This window comes from Polyodon spathula, chromosome 4 (genome assembly GCF_017654505.1).
Source record: "Polyodon spathula isolate WHYD16114869_AA chromosome 4, ASM1765450v1, whole genome shotgun sequence".
Lineage (NCBI taxonomy): Eukaryota > Metazoa > Chordata > Actinopteri > Acipenseriformes > Polyodontidae > Polyodon > Polyodon spathula.
Genome location: NC_054537.1, coordinates 64267642 through 64290135, shown reverse-complemented (window position 1 = coordinate 64290135; position 22494 = coordinate 64267642). Strand labels below are relative to the sequence as shown.

Below are 22494 nucleotides of genomic sequence, written 5' to 3'. Positions count from 1 at the left end.
ATATTACACTCACCACATTCAAACACTTTAAAATACGGTTCTGAAAATTACAATCCAGGCACAGAGAGGTAGTCCGCATTGGTATTTGTATTTCAAATTTGAACAAAACTAACACAATTCTTTAACACATATTGCAATTGGCTGTGATATTCTTCAACTATTTCTATTACTTGCAAATTTTGTGATCCTAGCTTCCCAACCCTTCTATAGTTATAACAGAGTTATCTAGCTATGATTTACATAAGACTCTTAAAACAGACTCTGTGTATAAATTTGGAGGGAATACTTGATAGCTAATGTGTTATCTGCTGAGGAATCTAAAGTAATCTCATAACTAGGAATTACATACAAATTATTGTGAATTTCAATACAGTATCATCCAAAAGTCATGATCTATACCTGTAATATATGTATATACAGCACTTTCATCCTGACATCTACTAAGGTTTACCAGATATACCCACTAGCAGGGCGCTCCTGATTTGTACATAAGAAGCAACAGTATGCTGGGCCTGGTTAGTCATCACCTCTCTAGGTGGTGCAAAATGCGGTGGTGTTATCTGAATGACCAGTAGGGGGCACGCTTCCCTCCTTTCAGCATGCTGTTTGGGTGCGTTGTGAGGTTCTGAATCCTGTCTGTCACTAACTGAGGTCCAATCTAATGTGAAATGGCCCATTCTACCCTTTTTAAGATAAGCAAGGGATGTTAAAAATCCAGGCAAATTCAATTGAAAAGGTTTTGCATATGCAACCCCTCTCAGCAAGGACTACACATACAGTTTATCCAGTGTTTATCCAGAGTTTCACATCAGGTTCCCCTGACAGGTAAATGAGTGACGGTTTATGAAACATCCACTAGTCCAAGATGCTGAACCAGAAAAAAGCAAATAAATAAATAAAAATATCCAACACCATTACTCCAGAAATCACCACTAAAATCACACAGGTTTTGTATAACAATTTAATTTACAATAACATGCATGCAGTTTATACTGTAATTTGACTTGCAGCACTGGAAAAACAAAAAACATTCACAGTATAGTTCTGTACTGTTCAGAATATAAAAGGCATCTCAACAAGCAGTGAAAAACACATTCAAATGAAATCATATAGACAGCTTGCAACACTGAACTGTACAATAATGAAAAACAATACAGTACAGCCGCGCTATAACGAACCCTGTATATTTGTTATATCGAGGGGTTCGTTATAGGGAAAGGACAATCAAAATGAACGATAAACTGTTGGAGTAAGTGAATGAGATAAGATTGTGAATACATGTAGAATTAATTACATGTATCTGTTCGTCTCATGTATGCAGTATTCTGCCTTTGCTTTATCCAATTCGTTAAAGAATTAAAACGCAGTACAAAAAGCACAAATCCCGATTTGAAGTTAAACTTTTATTAAACATGACATGAACTGTTGCAAAGTCAATCTGACCTTTTTTTTTAATTCTATTTCTGTTTATTCGCTTCTCTCTCTGCTTCATCACAACAGCAAACACTCCCCGTCACTGGAAGTCTCGCCTCCTCCCACTACGCAGCCAAACACCAACAGCTTCTGTGTTCTGTGCCTGTCACCCATAGGCTGTTTGACCAATGTGATACACAGCCTCTCCTACTCTAAGCGTTCCTTCACGTCACAGACCTCACATATGTAACAATATTATCTATTTTCGTTCGTTTGAATGAAGGTCGTTATAGCGAGGGTGTACTGTATATATAAAAAGACTATCATAGAGTAAAGCGCAGATGTATAATAGAAGTAGTACTGGCAGCTAGCAGTTGCTTTTACTTTTTCTAAAGCAATACAGATAATGATACAGCAACTTGTAACTTTGTTCAGTAGGTTATCAAATAATAAAAAAGGTTTTGAACAGCTTTTTAACTAATAAAACCAACAAACTAGTAAAATAAAGCAACAAAACACACATATGAGTAGGATATGTATAGTTCGGTAGTTACTGACGTGCATTCCCGTCGCTTCCTGTTTGTTTTTAACCCAGGCGCATTTCTTGGATGGATAACAGAGTTTATAACAAGCAGTTTAGTGCTACTACAACCAAAAAAAAAAAAAAAAGCAGACCGAGTCAGAAAGCACTCGTGACGGTTCTATGCAGTACTTTACAATAGAATCAATCTGTTACAGCGCTGACCGACGGCGAAATTAGAGATGGATTGATGAATGGCATATAAACGGGTGCTGACTAACAAAAAAATACCTCAGAGAACAAAATTAAAATACCTCAAGAATAATAATAATAATAATAATAATAATAATAATAATAATAATAATAATAATATAATAATATTCTAGAGAATTGGAAAGTCTTAACTTACAGGAAATTGGAAAGCCTTTGTTAGAGTCAACAACGATGTTCAGTTAGAGTCACACACGATGTTAAGTCCAAAAATTTCAGTTTGGAACAGAATTTGCTAAGGCTAATACATGTGCTGGAACAAGAGAGACAGATACACAGATGTTACTATGACTCCTGTGGATCCCCAGCCCACCACTATTTCAAAAACACTCCATTCAGACAACACTTACCTGTCAGTGATCTTTGTGCAACCGTTAAGGTTTAAATTTTCAATGTTTCTGCAGTTCTGTGCAAACGTCCTGCAAAAACAGAAAGCAAGCCTGCCTTGTCACATCGTCAAAACATTTGATTTTGGGTGTGATAGCGAATGTTTCTACATTCATCATCTTGTAACACTGTAGAAGACTCTTGAAATATTTGTTACCATTTCATGTCATTTGTGTCCGAATCAGTAAGTAACGGTAGATATTAAAAAATAAGCTATTAAAAGGTGTTTCAATATTTGACGTAGTTCTTAAATGCATTCATTTATCCGTAGAAATACTGCATTAAAACTACATTTTTTATGAATTTTTTTGCTTTTCCATGACAGCAATTTAATCTATTGTATCATAGGGAAAATAAAGGTATGGCTATTTTTTTTTTCTGTTGTAAAAACAGCCATTAACTGAACTTTATGGAAGTAAAAGCTTGGTCTCTTGCGTTTTGTGATAATTCTGCATTACAAAATGCATCAAGTAGACTGGGATTACATCTTAAGTTGATATATAAAGCTTTTTGTTATATTTTAAAACCAAATATCTTGTTGCAGTTCTTTTTACAAAAGGCATGCTTAAAAATGAATTCGACCTGCAAAGCTAATTTCATTTAAATGTATGAAAATTAGCACCGTGGTGCCGGGGCGCAAACAGTGACAACACAGTTCTTAAGAACCTCACGTTCAAAATTTAGCAAGTTTATTTGAAAGAGTAAATGTTATAAGATGGGTTGGACGTGGTATATTTCTGACAGTGTTATAATTGGTATCGCAACGGTAAGTGTGTTTATCGTAAATGAGTTTGTGTACAGTAATAGTGGTTACAAGCTACTATTTTGGCAAGACATAAAATGTTTTTGTAGCTCAAAAGTTTGGCTTTGATGCCTGTGAATTTCTAGCTTAATACATATACCATTGGTATCGCAATGATGGCCGTGCGAAAGATTAACTTTACAGTACTGTAGATCTACTAGCACATGTATTTACCCGAAGTCTGATGAAATACAAACTTTGATCTTCGCATGTTAAAGTTGCACTAACCACATCACGTAAAACATTTTTTATGATGCTATTTGAAAACTAGAAATTCACAGGCATCGAAGCCAAACTTAAAAAAAAAAATGTTGTCTAAAATATTAGTTTTTAATCACTATTACTGTACTTTTTGTATTTGTGTTTTCTGTTTTTGTATGTGTTTCGTGCTTTTGTTTTCAGTTATTTGTATTTCTGTTTTTCGATTTGCATTTGTTTATCGATTAGTATTTCTGTTTTTCAATTTGTATTTTTCGATTTGCATTTGTGTTTTTTGATCTGCATGCGTTTTTCGACTTGTATTTTTGTATTTGAATTTTTTTTATTTGAATTTGTGTTTTTGATTTGTATTTTTTTTTTCGATTTGTATTTGAGTTTTGCACTTCAGGGCCACCATATCTTCTGATCTATAGGTCATAACCTGCATCAATAATTAAATTATTTCACTAATTGTGGATTTAATGTTAAATTGAAATCATGGTAAACATATACAGCTTTCTAACTCAACACCCCCCCCCCCCCATCCACCCATCCAAAAAATAAATAAAAAATAAACTCAGCAGCATATATATTTTCAAACACTGTATATGGGCCTTTAATTTATTAATGAACAGGTAAGAACAAAATAAAGTTTACAAACAACAGGAGGCCATTCTGCCCATTTTTCTAGTTTGGTCATTAGTAGCTTATTGTTTCCTGAATCGCATCAAGCAGCTTCTTGAAGGATCCCAGGGTGACAGCTTCAACAACATTATCGGGGAGTTGGTTCCAGACCCTCACAACTCTGTGTAAAAAAGTGCCTCTTATTTTCTGTTCTGAATGCCCCATTTATCTAATCTCCATTCGTGACCCCCGGATGCTTGGTGGTCCAGTGGTTAAAGAAACAGGCTTGTTACCAGGATGATCCCAGTTCAATCCCAGCTCAACACTGTGTGACCCTGAGTAAGTCACTTAACCACCTTGTGCTCCGTCCCTCAGATGAGACGTAAAACCAAAGTCTTATTGTAAGCGACTCTGCAGCAGCAGTTGTGATGCATTGTTCACTCCCCTTAATCTATGCGAGTCACTTTAAAAGCATCTGCTAAATCGCTAATTTATAACAAATAATAAAAACTACTTAGATCAATTACATAAAACCCAGACATACATATGTTAAAACTAAACTAAAATAGGTGTGAATTTGGTCAACAAATTTAGCACTGAAAATACTCCACATATAAGGTATTCATTGCCTGTGATTAATGCAAACAGGCTAAGGGGGGGTACTCTGGACTTGTGTTATGGAAAGGGGATTTATCTGGCATTCCACACAGTGCAGCCCTTTACTGACCTCATCGCTGCATCCCCCACACTGAGACACCCCCTGAGACTAAGCTGCCGTAGGAACCCTCCACAACGCTTTGAGATGTTCTCCACCACACGACCCTGCCGGGAGAGAGGACAGACTAGCAGAGACACACACACACCTTAATAAAAGTCAGGCCTGATTATCACAGCACAGGGGAAAATCGGGACACATCATTAATAAAATCCACCACATCTGGACAGTGGTTTCTCTACATATTCTTTATTATTTTTTATGACCGAACATGCTTGAGATATCTTTCACCTACGGTGAGATCTATGGAAGTACAGAAAATAAACTAATTTGAATTGTTTGATTCTTTGAAGTGAAAGTATGACAAAAAAGACCCAACGCGTCCTTTGGTTTTCACCGTGCTAATGATAATCTAGGTAGTAATCACCTTACTGTAGATGTTCTGTAATCTAGTTCTGAGGCTTTCTTTTGCGGTCCACAGTCTCTCATTTGATTATTGCCTCGTCTTAATTTCCATTGTCAAAACAGAATACTTTCTGCATGGTATTTCTTAATCTACTTCCCAGTCTCAAGACAGTCACATTTTTCACCCTTTCCCGTCTGCGCTTCCGATAACACTGTCAGATAAAATTGGACTTCCCTATCAGAAACAACTGGATTTGCAATAGTTTAGTCTTTGTGTTACATGATGAGCATGTCTGTCCAAAAACGTGGACTAGGCTACTGGTGAGAGAAGGTTTTATTTCATTAATATAATATTATTTCATTATATCACCTGTTAACTTTTTTGTTTTTCAACATTTAGAGTTTTTACTCATGTTGTAATCTATCTTCCATTCATTCAAATCTAATTATGGATGGACCAGGCGAATCACACTGTTAATACTTGGTGGAAGCACCTTTGGATGCAATTACAACTGTGAGTCTGTTGGGATAGGTCTCTACCAACTTTGCACACCTAGATTTGGCAATATTTGACCATTCTTCTTTACAAAACTGTTCAAGCTCTGTCAAGTTCACTGGGGAGTGTTGATGGACAACAATCTTCAAGTCATGCCACAAATTTCCAATTGGATTTAGGTTGGGGCTCTGACTGGGCCACTCAAGGACATTTACCTTTTTGTTCCTTAGCCACTCCAGTGTAGCTTTGGCTGTGTGCTTTGGGTTGTTGTCATGCTGAAAGGTGAACTTCCATCCCAATTTCAGCTTTCTTGCAGAGGGCAGCAGGTTTTCCTCAAAGACTTCTCTGTACTTTGCTCCATTCATTTTCCCTTCTATCCTGACAAGTGCCCCAGTCCCTGCTGATGAGAAACATCCTCATAACATGATGCTGCCACCACCATGCTTCATGGTAGGGATGGTGTTCTTTGGGTGATGTGCTGTGTTGGGTTTGCGCCAAACATAATGCTTTGCATTTAGACCAAAAAGTTCAATTTTAGTTTCATCAGACCACAAAACATTTTGCCACATGGCTACAGAATCTCCTGAGTGTTTTTTTGCATACTTCAAAATGGGATTCAAGGTGGGCTTTCTTGAGTAACATCTTCCTTCTTGCCACCCTACCATACAGGCCAGATTTGTGGAGTGCTTGGGATATTGTTGTCACATGCACACTTTGACAAGTCTTGGACATAAAAGCCTGTAGCTCTTGCAAAGTTGCCATTGGCCTCTTGGTAGCCTCTCTAATCATTATCCTTCTTGCTCGGTCATCCAGTTTGGAGGGATGGCCTCATCAAGGCAGGGTCTTGGCGGTGCCATACACCATCCACTTCTTAATAATCGTCTTGACCGTGCTCCAAGGGATATTCAAGGCCTTTGATATATTTTTTATACCCATCCCCTTATCTGTGCCTTTCAACAACTTTGTCCCGGAGTTCTTTTGAAAGCGCCTTGGTGCTCATGGTTGAGTCTTTGCTTTGAAAAGCACTACCCAGCAGAGGGAACCTACAGGAACTGCTTAATTCTGCCTGAAATCATGTGAATTACTACAGTTTAACATAGGTGGAGGCCACTTAACTTGGCGTGTGATTTTCAAGGCGATTGGCTACACCTGAGCTAATTTAGTATTTCTATTAAAAGGAGGGTGGACACTTACCAAGCCAAGTTATTTCAGTTTTTATTTTTAATTAATTTTGTAGAATATATATATATATATATATATATATATATATATATATATATATATATATATATATATATATATATACATATATATATATATATATATATATATATATATATATATATAATATATATATATTCTATTAATATATATATATATATATATATATATATATATATATATATATATATATATATATATATATATATATATATGGATGAAGGCTACATTTGCATCCTGAGCCATTCAAAGCAAACAAAAATGTCATAATATCACAGTAGTGATGTCAAAATGTTATATTTCCTCTAGAGGAAAATATACTTGAACTCTGATCCATTCGACTCCTCGAGACTCCTTTCAATTCAAACACAGAATGTTTCGTTTTCAATCACTCGACAACACCCACAGTAGAGAAATGTTCACTAATCAACAAAATGAGAATACATAAAAAAAAAGTAAATAATAAATTGATGTAAAGCTGGTACATTCATATCTCAGAGAAACTGGAGAGAAACAGGATATTAAAGACATTCCTGTCAATGATTCAATTTCAATCACTCTACTACACCCACAATTTCTGTTCTCAGGCACTTCAAACAAATACTGTCTTTGTGAAGATTTGCAATCATCCTTCACCAACGGGAGCACCAAACAAGCGAGCGAGAACAACGATCTTCGACTCTGACAGCATACCCCATTGAAACATCTTTTCCTAAAAAATGTTATTTTTTGCAGTTCATTATCTACCCAGTTTAATTCAACATTCCTGAATTATCAAAAATAAAATTATATTTAAGATTCTTTAATATTAACTTTAATTTATGTTATTATTAATTAAATCCACTTGCAATTTGAACCTTAACACCAGTTTACTGTCTTTTTTTATTATTAATGATACTAACATCCATGTATTATAAAAAATAACAGATGGGCTTCAGGACTTCACATAAACCCTATATGGAATTATTTTCCTGTAACTCACTGAAGCCCATCTATTAATCTCTATATATTATTAAACATTATAGTTGATTCAACATCATGCAATTGTCATATTACACTAGCATGCTATATATGTTCAGCAGCAATCTGCCACAAAATGTAGAGTGTACATTTTTAGATTTTATTAAATAAAATATAATAATTGATTCAGCATAATGCAATTGACATATCGAAATTCGATCATGACTTCATATTATGTCAATCAACAGTATACCACAGCTCCATACAACAGAAACTATCAGCATTGAAGATATTTCAACATAATGTAATGAAATTGACTCTGTCATTGAGATCAATTGGTTCTAATGTTTGGAGGGCAAATATCCAGTATGCTTCTCTCCATAGTAACAAAAGTATCAAATTCGCACCTGGAGCTGGTAGAGTTACTTTCTCCACCCCCACAAATCATAATGAGTGTGGAGATGATCCGTGACCAGCTTTTTCATAGTGTTGGGCTAATGCATATTCTTGATTTTGGTTCCTAATTGCTGCTTTATATTCAGAGACCCTTATTTTGAAGGCTCTTTTAGTTTGACAAGTAAACATATAAATTACTTCTACTGTATTACAGTTAATGAAACCTTGAATTTGTATATTTTTACCAGATCTTGGGTGATTAATAGTTTAGTATTTACAGTATTTGAGCAGTGGATACAATGTCCACATTTAAAAGTACCATCCGGTGGATTAGATAACCATGTAATTGCTTTCTCTACTTCTGGACTAAATAAATGAACCAATTTGTCTTTAATGTTTTTTGCACGTTTAAAAGCAATACAGGGCAGTTTATCTGTTATCGAATTCAAGGAATTATCACTTTTTAGTACCTGCCAATGTTTGAAAAATATCCCCTTTATATCGTTAGACAAATAATTAAATTTAAATTTAAGAAATATCTCTTGGTCACAATCTTTAGCTTTATATGTTGTTTCTTTAAGAATAGGGTCGTCCTATCCTCAGGTAATAAATCTTGGGTGCATTTCTTCAGATTTAATTTCAGATTGTGACTCTGTTCTACAGATTCTTCTTACCAGTAATAATTGACCTTTCGGCAAATTTCTTATCAGTGAGTGAGGATGCTGACTTTTTGCCAAGAGTAACAAATTCCGATCCATTCGTTTATTGAATACAATAATTTGTAAAGTGCTGTTTTACCGTTAAATATTTCTAAGTCTGAAAAATGTATTCTATCTAGATCAGATTCATATTTAAATTTTGAATGACTATTTGCAGAATTAATTGATCAAGCTGAGTAGTTGATTCCAACCACATTACAAAGACATCATCAATGTACCTAAGCCATAGGCAGAAAAACAGAAAAAAAGATGCATCACATTTTCACAGAGTAACCGTTCTTTTGTGCCACTGTGAATCAGATATCTGAAAACACAAGACAGCTGAGCTGCGTTTCCAACATCAGTTGTTTAATCTACCATTATAACGATGTACTTGGCTTCCTTCCTGTACTTCTTAACAGAACCTGAGGCACCAAAGAGATTCAGCTGTTCGGAATCTTGCCAGAGGTACCCGAGAATACTGTGGGTAATGACAAGTGACTGGTTAACATGCTGTCATAGTCAGAAATCAGAGAAAGTAAATCCACAAAATTACCTCTATTTGAGGAACTGGTGCCTTCACAGTGCCCTCTCAATGCCAGTTCTTACTTGCCAAGGTAAACAACAAAATCAATCAAGCATTTAAGAACCTCACGATTTTTTCTTACTTGATCATTGTGATGTATTGTATCCATACGCTTCTGCTCATCCAGTTGGGAACATAAATCTGTGTTTGTCCAAAGTTTTGAGTGTAACAGTGGCTCACAAGTGACTTTGGTAAAGCTCATGTTTTCATGCTGACTTCGAAAGACATCCTAGATTGCTGTATCCAGTGCTGTTCCATATCGCCGTTCCTGTACTGAGCAAACTACAACTCCAGCAGTATAGTACTTGTTTTAATTGACAGCTACCGGTAAGCCATGGATACCTTTCATAATCTGAATTTTGGAAGTGGCGATAATTTCATTTTTTCTGAGAAAGTTCTTCTTGAAAATTGATTCGTAACCAAATCGACAACAATGTCTCTGTTGTATTATGACTTTTTTTTTATTTGTAAAAAGCAATTCAAAATATTACTTTGAAGTTCTCAATAACGGTCTCTAAAATTAGCAATATTGCATGAAATTCAGCTATTTTTACACCCTAACCTTGAATATTTATGTCCCGCCTATGCTCACTAAATGACTGGACAGTTGTAAAACCAGGGCAGGGATCTTTGACATTCCCATTGGTTAAACTCCCAATTATGTCCCGCCTCTACTCACTCATGTTTGGACACCTGTCTTTTGATTTACATATTAATTCTGTGATCAGAATAGCTTTTTATCATTTGAAAAATGTTACCAAATTAAAATCTGTATTGGATGTTGCTACATGCATTTATAACTTCTCGTCGTGATTATTGCAATTCTTTGTTGTTGGGATACCTGCCACTAAACTCAGAAGAACGCAGCTGCCAGACTGCCCATACCTGTTATTCAACACATCACTCCAGTGCTTAGGTCCTTACATTGGTACCAAGTGAGCTAGTGAACTGATTTTACAAGTTGCTGTAATAACTTATATGGCTCTTTATGGATTAGGGCCACCCTATCTCCAAGAACTACTAACTCTGTACATTCCTAGTCATTCTTTGAGATCAGAAAATGCAGAACTCTTAGTTGTTCCAAAAAGTCATCTTAAAACAGTTTTTTGCTGTTGTGCTCCTGGGTTGTGGAACTCTATTTCGATTACCATTAGGCAGGCTGAAACACTGCATTCTTTTAAACCTAAATTGAAAACATACTTTTTTGAATGTGCTTTTAAATAATAGGTTGTAACTGGAGTGTACTGTACACATGAGCTATTTTGTTTAGTTTTTAACTTTGCACAGCAGTCTGGGATGCCTTGGCGTGACGGGCTATATATAAAAATATATTTGGGGCAGATCTCTGACTCTCCCATTTTTTAAACCTGCTAAAAATGTATGTCCCGCTGTGGCAGAGCAAAGCTCTGCCCTTTTTAAATTGTCAGGGATGGGGTTAACTTCCCCTACCTGCCTGGGTTTATTATGTTCAGGTGGCTGGGGTTGATTAGTTGATTAGGTTAATTAACGATCAATCAGTGCCCAGCCACCTGACATAAAAGGAGGCCTCTGCTTCTCATTTGGGAGAGGGAGCTGAGGAAGCAGGTTGTTTTTTTTTGGTTGTTTGGAAAGTTTGAATCCAGTGAAGGCATTGCCCAGCCTGGAAATTGTTATTTTTGTAAGTTTTGCTTTTTGTCTTTCTTTGTGTTTAAATTGCTTTGTTTTGGCCCTTGTGCCCTTTCATTTTTGTGTTTATTTATAATAAAATAGTTATTTTTTGAACTGCAGTCTGTCTCTGGGCCTCTTTCCACTCGCCAGCCTGCCACACCCGCCTCCACTCACTAATGATTGGACTGCCGCGGGAAAATGCAGTTCTTCTATTGGTTGATTTTATACACAAAAATAAAATTCTGCATGATTAAATTAAATGAAATTAATCTGTGATCAACTCTTTAATCTATTAAATCAGAGCAGCCCTAACATCCACACCCACTTTTAGCAGTTGTAGGTAGCTGACAGTTTAAAAAGAGCAAAATAAAGTTTAATTGACTGAAAAAATGTCCTTGCAAAACTTACCTCTATATCCGTCTGAAAGTTGAACAAGTCTATTTTTTGCCAGTTACTTCCATCCAATGCCAAGACATTCCACGCCTGTAATTAATAAACACACAAATATGTTAGTTAATCCTGTAGTGTAGTGAAATCAATGATTAATACTGGAAGTTAAGTTTATCGCTGCATTTGTTTTTCAGATTCTCATGCAGCTCCTGGAAGTCCATATGTTAAGTCAATTCATACAGTTATAAATTCACAATGCAAAAGCCACATGTTACTTTACAAGGAAAATTTATTACACTTACTCTTGAATTATAACCCAATTGGGGCATTTGTTGCCTGTTTTAAGCAACTCAAGCTTTTTTTGATGAATGATGACCGACTAGGCGTTTTATGACTGATTGGACACGTTTACTAAACTTCATAGTTTTGTTGAATAGATAACTGTCCCCTGAACAATAGGCAACACAATCCAATTAATCCAGAATTATATTTTTTCTGCATTTTACACCACAAAAACGGTTTCTGCAATTGAGTTAGCATAATGAATGTTGTCTGGGCAGTCAGTTTTAGAAAATGTGACCTTAGGCAATGACTTTGCCACATAAGATTGCTGCCATGCCAACATTAAATAGCACAGACCTGAAAATCATGGTTTAAAAAACAATATGAACATTAACCTCACTTGGGAGCCTGTCTGCTCAGATGTCTTAAACACTTTTATTATGCACAGTATATACCAGCTTGTCTAAGGCTCTCTTCATCACGCTGCCCCCTCCTGCCTCCAATCCCTCGTGACTCCCTACACCCCCTCTACTCCTCTACTGGCTGTCTGGTCATGTCTTCCCTACACTCTCCATCCTTCCATGCCCTCTCCTTCTCTTCCCTAGCCCCTCTGTGGTGGAAGCAGCTACCAGAGAACTTCAGGACCGCTTTGTCTCTCACTGCCTTCCATTGTCTCCTCAAGACCGCATTTGTAGATCCCTACTCTATTGCTCCTATTATGCACTGGACTTGCCTGACCTATGCACCACGTTAGTGGATCCTCAGCTAATACACTATCCTTGCACTACTATATCATTGTAGATATAACTTACTGTAATCCTAACTTGTTGCATCCTCGTTAATATTGTATTTTAGTAGTATTATTTGCACTTACTGAAAACTACACTATTTAAATATCAAGCTTGCTTCGTAACCCTTTACTACCCTGTAACACCTGTAAGACACCTTGGATAAAGACACCTGTCAAATAAATAAATAATAACAATAAAAGACATATTTTTTTTTAACTCTACCTTCAATTCACAGAAGGAAAATAAAAAGAGTGTTTCAATTTCTTTGTCATTTTCTCCAGAAACCACCCAAAACATATTTTGCTGGGCGCACGCAATCTCATGCAAACTGTGCATCTGGTCTTTTGCAGGTACAGTAATTAAGATTGATAAAGCCACGTTTAGTGTGTGACGGTTTCTACACACTGCAAAGCCCTGCTTATCTACTGTAATAGTTTGTGCCCTGCTCACTCGGACTATAGATGTAAACTGCTTTCACCGCAAGTGCCTTGAAGGAATGGAGCAGCTCGAACTGAAATCAAAACTAAAATCTGTCTGGCTTCACCCGTACCAATCCTACAGCTCGATACTGTGCCACTGACAGCTATCTGACATGAAGTCGTTCGACACAACTGAACAAAATATTTAGTTGCATGTAAATGGCTTCAGAGTTTTGCCTTAAGTCCCACAACTGGTTGGCCGAATCTTGTTATAAAAACGGAATGTTTTTATAATGGTTTATCAGTAATATATAATGAAAATGTACTGTAGCTCACGTTAAAATGGCAAGACTAAAGGAAGCAATCTCATTGGCTAACAAATGTTCCAACATGTGCACATAAGACACTACTGTAGTCAGGCATCAATGTATTATTTTTCAATACAGAGCATATTATTAACTATCAACTGACATAAAAAAAATCCAGAAATGTACATTTTTGTCCAGATTCTGATATGCTCAAGTGCTGAAGAATGTCTGTAGCAAGTTTCATCACAGAGGACATACATTCCAACATGTGCATCATGTATACCCTGGGGTTGTTTGCGTTTTTCTCCAGACTTGATGTTCACAACCATTGCTCCAGATAAGGTTTTGGGTCATTGAGTAATTTACTCTCCAATTTAGTCACTATGGGGTAGATGTAATATGACGGGCCAGTCGCAAGGCAAACATACTTAAATACATTATTTAAGTTAGTCAGTGGTGCAGTGCTAAACTGTGCACAATTACAAACCACCTGCACATTACTAGAATAGTCGTGTTTCCTATTCCTATACAGATGTTCAGAATGAGCTGCAGGGGTTAGCGGCACATGTGTGCAGTCTGTTGCTCCCAGTACGTTGAGGAAACCCTTATAAGTTCACCCTGTTTTTAGGGAAACATATTATTTAGGGTTTGCCTCAAAAATGCATGAGAAAAAGCAGACTGGGAAATGCCAGCAACAAAATTGTGACTGTTTAAAACATGCTTTCAAAAGTTCTTAAAAAACTGATGCAATTGTAAGTGTCACAACTGCTGGCAGCTTCACTACATCTCATTATAATAGTGCAAAGGAGGGTGTGAAACTACCTCCACCCCCTTTTTGTGAATTTATGCAGGAACGCCCATATGATGAATGATGAAATTACATATTCATCTAAGGTTGAACCGCAAAGAAAAAATTGCTGCCACAAAGCATTGTGCTTGTTCAGTGCATTTCACCCTAGACTTCCAACTCGTTTGCAACTATTGCAACAGCCACAACACTTTAGTACATCTACCCATATGCGAGTAAAATGTATTTTAGGTGAGTAAAATGCAACATTACCTTGAAGTCATGAGTACTTTGAATAAATACTGTACATACTTAATTCTGACTTGCAACATTTACTACAGCCTTACATTTTAACTGTTACTTTGAACTACTGTATAAAACCTGCTCTTACAATAAACATCTCTTTCCTTACTTTCCACCTGACAGAAATCCAACAAAAGTCTCTTTTGCAGCCATTTACTCCTGCATTAATAATATTATAGACCAAGAAGTTGCTACTCTTGATGTAGTTACTGTATTCAATGAGTCTCCTCCCACTTGTACTAGAGGCTGTTACAGTTTTCACAGCTTTCTGTAAATCTTCCTTTCTCAGTCTCTTGTGCTTTCCCTTTCCAAGTCGCTAAAAAAAGTTTAAAAAACTGTACCGATACTGCACTAATACAAATAAAGAAACAATAATATTATATTCCTTACCAATTTAAAAAAAAAAAAAATTACATTATAAATCTTTTTCCCACACATTGAAATAAAGGGTGTAAGATAAGGTTTTAGGTAAGCGGGAAAATAATGTTGCTTCTGAAAGTAAGTGACAGAACAAGGTGTAGTGACTGGTAAACACAGCAACCATAAAATGCTCAGCAACAGACCAACACACTACAGCTTTGAGTATGTGCATTTTGTATTTCAGAGCTGGTTGTGAGAGTGGATTTTGTGCAAATCCCCAAAGCTGAGACAACAGAACTCAAACAGCAACATGGTTTGGGTTTGCAATATCACAGGGGTACCTAATGCATTCTTCTTGTTTAGATTTCAGTCATCACATTCTGGTACCTTTTTAAAAGTCAGTTTAAAGCACCGCCGAAACATGTTTCCTCTCAAAATTCAGTTGGTACAAAAGAGTGTAACCATTACCTGTTCCCTTCACTCCAATATATTAAAGAAATACCATGATTGTTCCATGTGTTACAGTCTAACCCAGTTAAGTGTGTAACTTACTGTGACAGAAATGATTCTTGGTTGTAAATCTCCCTCCCGACCTGTGAGGAAGCTAAGCAGCAAGAACAGAGTTCCTTGGACGGGCTGGTCTGACAGTTCTTTGCCAGGGTTCAAGGGAAGTCGGTCAGCCAGGAAGGGGGCGAGACTCCGTTGCAATAACGCACTGACCCGGAAGGGAAACGACGTGTCAGCCGCAGATTGGAGACGCGGTTGTACTCGTTTACCAAGGGGTCATGACTGACAGCATAAAAGGGGACGGAGAATCATAATCTGTTCTTTCGCATTTGGTTTTGTAATTTAAACTGAGAGACCCCGTTAACAGAGAAAGCAGTATCGTGAGTGTTTTTTGTTTGTTTGTAACACTACACTAGATGGCCAACATGATTCAGGAGCCGTTGCCGAGGGCCAGCACTAAAGCTGGAACAGCACTGCACTACTGTCACAAATATAACCTGTATCACCCACCACGAGCACTACTGCACACACCCAGGACTGGTGACCCTGTGTGTATAATTGTGGGGTGGATACGTGTGGTTTATTGTTATTGTTTATTGTTATTTGTCACCAGACGTGGATACAAAAAGGAAAACCCCTTTTCCAAACCGGATTAATCCTCTCTGTCTGTTTCATTACCGCACTGCATCATAAGAACATAAGAAAGTTTACAAACGAGAGGAGGCCATTCGGCCCATCTTGCTCGTTTGGTTGTTAGTAGCTTATTGATCCCAAAATCTCATCAAGCAGCTTCTTGAAGGATCCCAGGGTGTCAGCTTCAACAACATTACTGGGGAGTTGATTCCAGACCCTCACAATTCTCTGTGTAAAAAAGTGCCTCCTATTTTCTGTTCTGAATGCCCCTTTTTCTAAACTCCATTTGTGACCCCTGGTCCTTGTTTCTTTTTTCAGGCTGAAAAAGTCCCTTGCGTCGACACTGTCAATACCTTTTAGAATTTTGAATGCTTGAATTAGGTCGCCACGTAGTCTTCTTTGTTCAAGACTGAACAGATTCAATTCTTTTAGCCTGTCTGCATATGACATGCCTTTTAAGCCCGGAATAATTCTGGTCGCTCTTCTTTGCACTCTTTCTAGAGCAGCAATATCTTTTTTATAGCGAGGTGACCAGAACTGCACACAATATTCAAGATGAGGTCTTACAAGTGCATTGTACAGTTTTAACATTACTTCCCTTGATTTAAATTCAACACTTTTCACAATGTATCCGAGTATCTTGTTAGCCTTTTTTATAGCTTCCCCACATTGCCTAGATGAAGACATTTCTGAGTCAACAAAAACTCCTAGGTCTTTTTCATAGATTCCTTCTCCAATTTCAATATCTCCCATATGATATTTATAATGTACATTTTTATTTCCTGCGTGCAGTACCTTACACTTTTCTCTATTAAATGTCATTTGCCATGTATCTGCCCAGTTCTGAATCTTGTCTAGATCATTTTGAATGACCTTTGCTGCTGCAACAGTGTTTGCCACTCCTCCTACTTTTGTGTCGTCTGCAAATTTAACAAGTTTGCTTACTATACCAGAATCTAAATCATTAATGTAGATTAGGAATAGCAGAGGACCTAATACTGATCCCTGTGGTACACCGCTGGTTACCACACTCCATTCTGAGGTTTTTCCTCTAATCAGTACTTTCTGTTTTCTACATGTTAACCACTCCCTAATCCATGTACATGTGTTTCCTTGAATCCCAACTGCGTTCAGTTTGAGAATTAATCTTTTGTGCGGGACTTTGTCAAAAGCTTTCTGGAAATCTAAATAAACCATGTCATATGCTTTGCAATTATCCATTATCGATGTTGCATCCTCAAAAAAATCAAGCAAGTTAGTTAGGCACGATCTCCCTTTCCTAAAACCATGTTGACTGTCTCCCAGTACCCTGTTACCATATAGGTAATTTTCCATTTTGGATCTTATTATAGTTTCCATAAGTTTGCATATAATAGAAGTCAGGCTTACTGGTCTGTAGTTACCTGGTTCAGTTTTGTTTCCCTTTTTGTGGATCGGTATTACGTTTGCAATTTTCCAGTCTGTCGGTACCACCCCTGTGTCAAGAGACTGCTGCATGATCTTGGTTAGCGGTTTGTAAATTACTTCTTTCATTTCTTTGAGTACTACTGGGAGGATCTCATCCGGCCCAGGGGATTTGTTTATTTTAAGAGCTCCTAGTCCCTTTAACACTTCTGCCTCAGTTATGCTAAAGTTATTTAAAACTGGATAGGAACTGGATGACATGTGGGGCATGTTGTCAGTATCTTCCTTTGTAAAAACTTGTGAAAAGTAATCATTTAACATATTTGCTATTTTTTTTTCTTCCTCTACGATTTTGCCATTTGTATCTCTTAAACATTTAATCTCCTCTTTGAATGTTCTCTTGCTGTTGTAATATTGGAAAAACATTTTGGAATTGGTTTTAGCTCCCTTAGCAATGTTCATTTCTATTTCTCTCTTGGCCTTTCTAACTTCCTTTTTGACTTGCGTTTGCAGTTCTGTGTACTCTTTCTGCGTACTTTCTTTTTGGTCCTTTTTTAATGCTCTGTAAAGTGCCTTTTTTCGCTGAATATTTTTTTTAATTGATCTATTAAACCATTTTGGCAATTTAGTTTTACATTTAGATTTGTCTACTTTAGGGATATAATTGTTTTGCGCCTCTAGTACTACATTTTTGAAGAACAACCATCCTTCTTCTGTGGGTGTTTTCTCTATTTTACTCCAATCTACTTCTGTTAGTCTCTGTTTCATACCTTCATAGTTTGCTTTTCTAAAATTGTAAACCTTAGCTTTAGTCTTTACTTTTGAGGATTTAAAAAACACTTCAAATGAGACCATGTTGTGGTCTGAGTTTGCCAGTGGTTCTCTGACCTCTGTTTTAGTTATTCTATCTTCGTTATTTGAAAAGACTAAATCAAGGCATGCCTCCCCTCTAGTGGGTGCCTTCACAAATTGTGTTAGGAAGCAGTCATTTGTCATTTCCACCATTTCTATTTCATCCTTCGCGCTACCCACCGGGTTTTCCCATTTTATTTGGGGGAAGTTGAAATCCCCCATTAGTATGGCTTCTCCTTTGCTACACACATTTCTAATGTCATTGTATAACAGATTATTTTGCTCACCGTCTGAATCTGGCGGTCTATAGCATGCTCCTATTATTATGCCTTTTGAATTTTTGTCTGTTATTCTGACCCATATTGATTCGGTTTTATTTTCTTTGTCCAGGTTTAACACCTGGGCTTCAAGACTGTTTCTTATGTATAGCGCTACCCCTCCTCCTCTTCTGTCCTGCCTGTCTTTCCTATACAGTGTATACCCACAAATATTATATTCGTCCCCATCACTCTCAGATAACCACGTTTCTGTAACACCTATCACATCATAGTTACCTGTTAGTGCAGTAGCTTCAAGTTCTAGAATTTTGTTTCTGATACTTCTAGCATTTAGATAAATACATTTAATGGTTGTCTTACCTGAGTTGTTGTTCTTGTTTTGATGCGGTCTCCCTTCTGTTTTTTTGTTGATTTCTCCCCCCTTCCTTTCTAGTTTAAATGCTTCCGAACCTGCTCGAGGATCTTTTCTCCAAGTAGACTAGTTCCCTTGTTATTTAAATGCAGTCCATCCCATCTATACAGATAGTCCTCGTTGTAGAAAGTGGTCCAATGATCAAGATAGGTGAAGCCTTCCCGTGTGCACCACGTCTTCAACCATTGGTTTTGATTTATTATTTCCAGCTGTCCATATGGTCCTTTGCAAGGTGCCGGTAGTATACCAGAAAATACCACAGTTTTGGTTTTCTCTTTTAATTTCCTTCCTAGCTCTCTGAATTTGTTTTGCAGGGATTTTGGTCTGTCTCTTCCAATGTTGTTTGTACCGATGTGGACGACTACTACCGGGTCGTCTCCTGTTCGTTCTAGGAGCCTGTCCACGTTTTCAGTGATGTGCTTGACCGAGGCTCCCGGAAGGCAGCACACTGTTGTAGTAAGGGGGTCCAAACTGCGAACTGAACTTGCTGTGTTTCTCAATATGGAGTCCCCAACAATCATGACCTCCCTTCTTTTTACTGTCTGGTCACCACTGTCAATAGGGTCCTGGATGTTGTTCCTTTCATTCTCTTGTTGTTGGTTCTGCTCATCACAATTCTGAAGTGACTCAAATCTGTTGGTTGTTTTGATTTCTGGTGGTGTTTGACGAAGTTTCTTTTTTTCCCTGCTTCTGCCCACCTGAACCCAGCTGTTCTGACCTTCTATCTCCCTGGTGGCTTTCAGTCTGTTAGGGGTGATGCAGACTTCCATGAATTGTGGGTGTGCCAGTTCCTCAAGATCTTGTTGCTGTCTCACTTCTTCCAGCTCCATTTCTAGCATGCTTACTAGTTTATGCAAATCCTGGATCGCGCGGCACTTTACGCACACTTGGTTTAGCTCCGCTGGGTTTTCTCGGATTTCCCACATCAAGCAGGTGTCACAGATTACTGGCTTGAAGACCATGTTGAGGGTTTTTTTTTTTTTGAAGTTTAGTTTCTTCTGCAGCCGTCAACCTGCTTTCAACCTGCTTCGAAACTGCTCCCCTGCACCTGCACCTGCATCCACTCAGCCAATTTGTCACACTTACTTTTCACAAATATTTACACACTTAAACAGAGTATACGCTCAAATGGTTTGGTGATCTGTGATCCCAATTCTTGTTATAAAATATTATAGTTCTGGTAACATGCACCAAGCTACAGTCCTAATAATCTACTGTTTTGAGGCTTTACTTAATTCAGACCAAAAATTAATTATTTTACTTGAATAAGACAACACAAAACCATCTGTTTTATAATGTATTTTATTTAAATGTATAGTAAACCATGCACATTCACAAGATTTCACTTTTTCTTTCAGGAATGAATTGGAACTAATGTACAGCAGACAACTGACCATATTCATTCTGAAAACTTTATTCATTCATAGTCTCCTCACACATCTATGGGTAATTTGAGCCTACTTGAAAACTGTGCAGAATTCATTAGACAAACCTTTAAAAAATACTGTATTAATTTGAGCTCATCATAGTCCTTTATAGTCTCTTTTGAAAACTTAACTTTTTTACAGTCACTTTATGAGGGAATATACTGAAAGCATTCACATTCCTGACACCATGCCTGTGCCTGTTTTTACATCCATTCGCAATGCATATGCTCAGTTAGCTGTATAATAGTGGCAGGTGCAGTTTTGCATAATTTTAGTAGATGAGCCAGGCTTCGTGATTTTGAAGCAGATGCACCTGATGAAACCACTCCACTGTCTCCAGTAAATGAAAGACTTCAAGGTGGACAGGTGATCAGACAGAAGTTGGTTACACAGTTTTTCACAAATTAAAACAGTTTAATTTAACAGATTACTATAACATCAGTATGTAGTAGACTGTTTTGGGGGTTCTGGCTATTGACTTTATAAGTTGTATTATAAAGTCAATAGCCAGAAAAAGAGGTAATTTTTTCCAACATATGAAAGAAATATGGAAAACCAAAATCCATAATCTGAACAATAATCAAGTACCACCACAGAACCAATTCAACTGAAATGCTTGAAAGAAGTGGACGTCCAAAGAGAATTACAGGAACAGCAGGTTCAGTAAGAGAATGTACAGTGGACGAGCTTTTAGTCATTATGCACCTGCGTTGTGGAATACTCCCTTTCGAAATTCGTAATGCTGATTAATTAAATAAAATTAACTAAACTTAAAACACATTTTTACACAAAGGCCTATTTGTAGATTGGGAGTGTTTTGTGTATCCGTGTTTACAAGCTCTGTTATATTGCTGTACTGTGTATTGGATTGTTTTAAATATGAAATGCTGTTTTGGTTTTGTTAAGTTGTTGTAGTATTGATGTTTTTATTTTTATATTGTATACTTATTTTTACTGTGAATAGCTTTGGGGGGTTGTGATCAAGCTCTTTACATCTGGTAAAGATCCTGGCAGTGGCACTCTGAACTAGCTGCAGTATCTCCACATCCGGGAGGGAAAGGTAGGGATGGACTTTGGAGATGTTTCAAAGATGGTAGAAGGAAGATTTGACCACGGAAGAGTGGGCATCAAAGAAGAGGTTGCTGTCAAGAAGTACACCAAGGCTTCGTACTATGGGGGAAGGCAGCAATAGACAGTTTCCGAGGTTCAGGGCAACTGTATTTAGATTCTTAAGTTGAGTTTTAGATTCTAGTAAAAGGAGTTCAGATTTGCTAGTGTTCAGTGAAGAAAACTGGCAGACATCCAGGCCTTGATGTCTTGAATGCAAGCTGAGAGCTGGACCATGGCAGAGGGGCTACCAGGGTCGAGTTAGAGGTAGAGCTGGGTGTCGTCAGCATAGGAGTTAAACATAAGGCTGTGCTGACGGATGAGGTGACCCAAGGGAAGCATGTAGATATTGAAAAGAAGGGGCCAAAGAACAGATCCTTGGGGGACACCACAAGTGACTGGGTTTACAACACCACTGCGTCCAGCACAGAAAACAGACTGCAAATGTCCAGATAGGTAAGAACGGATATTAGGTCAAGGAGGACAAGCACAGAGGGAGGACCAGCATCAGCACTGAGCAGGATTCACAATCCGAGCAGAGCAGTTTCAGTACTGTGATGCAGCCGGAAACCAGACTGTAGAGATTCAAGCAGACTGTTGTCCATGAGATGTTCCACCAACTGACTGGCTACAGCCATTTCGAGAGTTTTTGAGAGAAAAGGGAGATTGGAGATGGGATGCAAATTAGATAAGTCAGCTGGGTCAAAGGAGGGTTTTTTGAGTACCGGCATATCTCGGGTAAGCTTGAGGACAGCAGGAACCGAGCCACAGTCCAGGGACAGGTTGAGAGTGTGCATAATGGAGGGAGCAAGATCAGAAGCACAGAGACAGACAAGATTAGGCGGCCAGGGATCCAAGGGGAATGTGGCAGTAGTTGATTTCAACAGTAAGCTGGA

At 37.6% G+C, this 22494-nt stretch overlaps 1 protein-coding gene across 1 annotated transcript in view; it reads right to left on the bottom strand.

Annotated features, from left to right (window-relative positions):
- Window positions 1-22494, bottom strand: part of LOC121314735 (F-box/LRR-repeat protein 2-like) — a 74016-nt gene that overhangs the window by 14079 nt on the left and 37443 nt on the right. Inside the window, exons 4-8 of the mRNA XM_041248327.1 lie at window positions 11747-11821; window positions 4942-5036; window positions 2554-2622; window positions 2377-2456; window positions 241-259 (exon numbers count right to left, since the gene is read on the bottom strand). Of these exons, the coding sequence (XP_041104261.1) occupies window positions 241-259; window positions 2377-2456; window positions 2554-2622; window positions 4942-5036; window positions 11747-11821 (338 nt within the window). The remainder of the gene's footprint in view (window positions 1-240; window positions 260-2376; window positions 2457-2553; window positions 2623-4941; window positions 5037-11746; window positions 11822-22494) is intronic.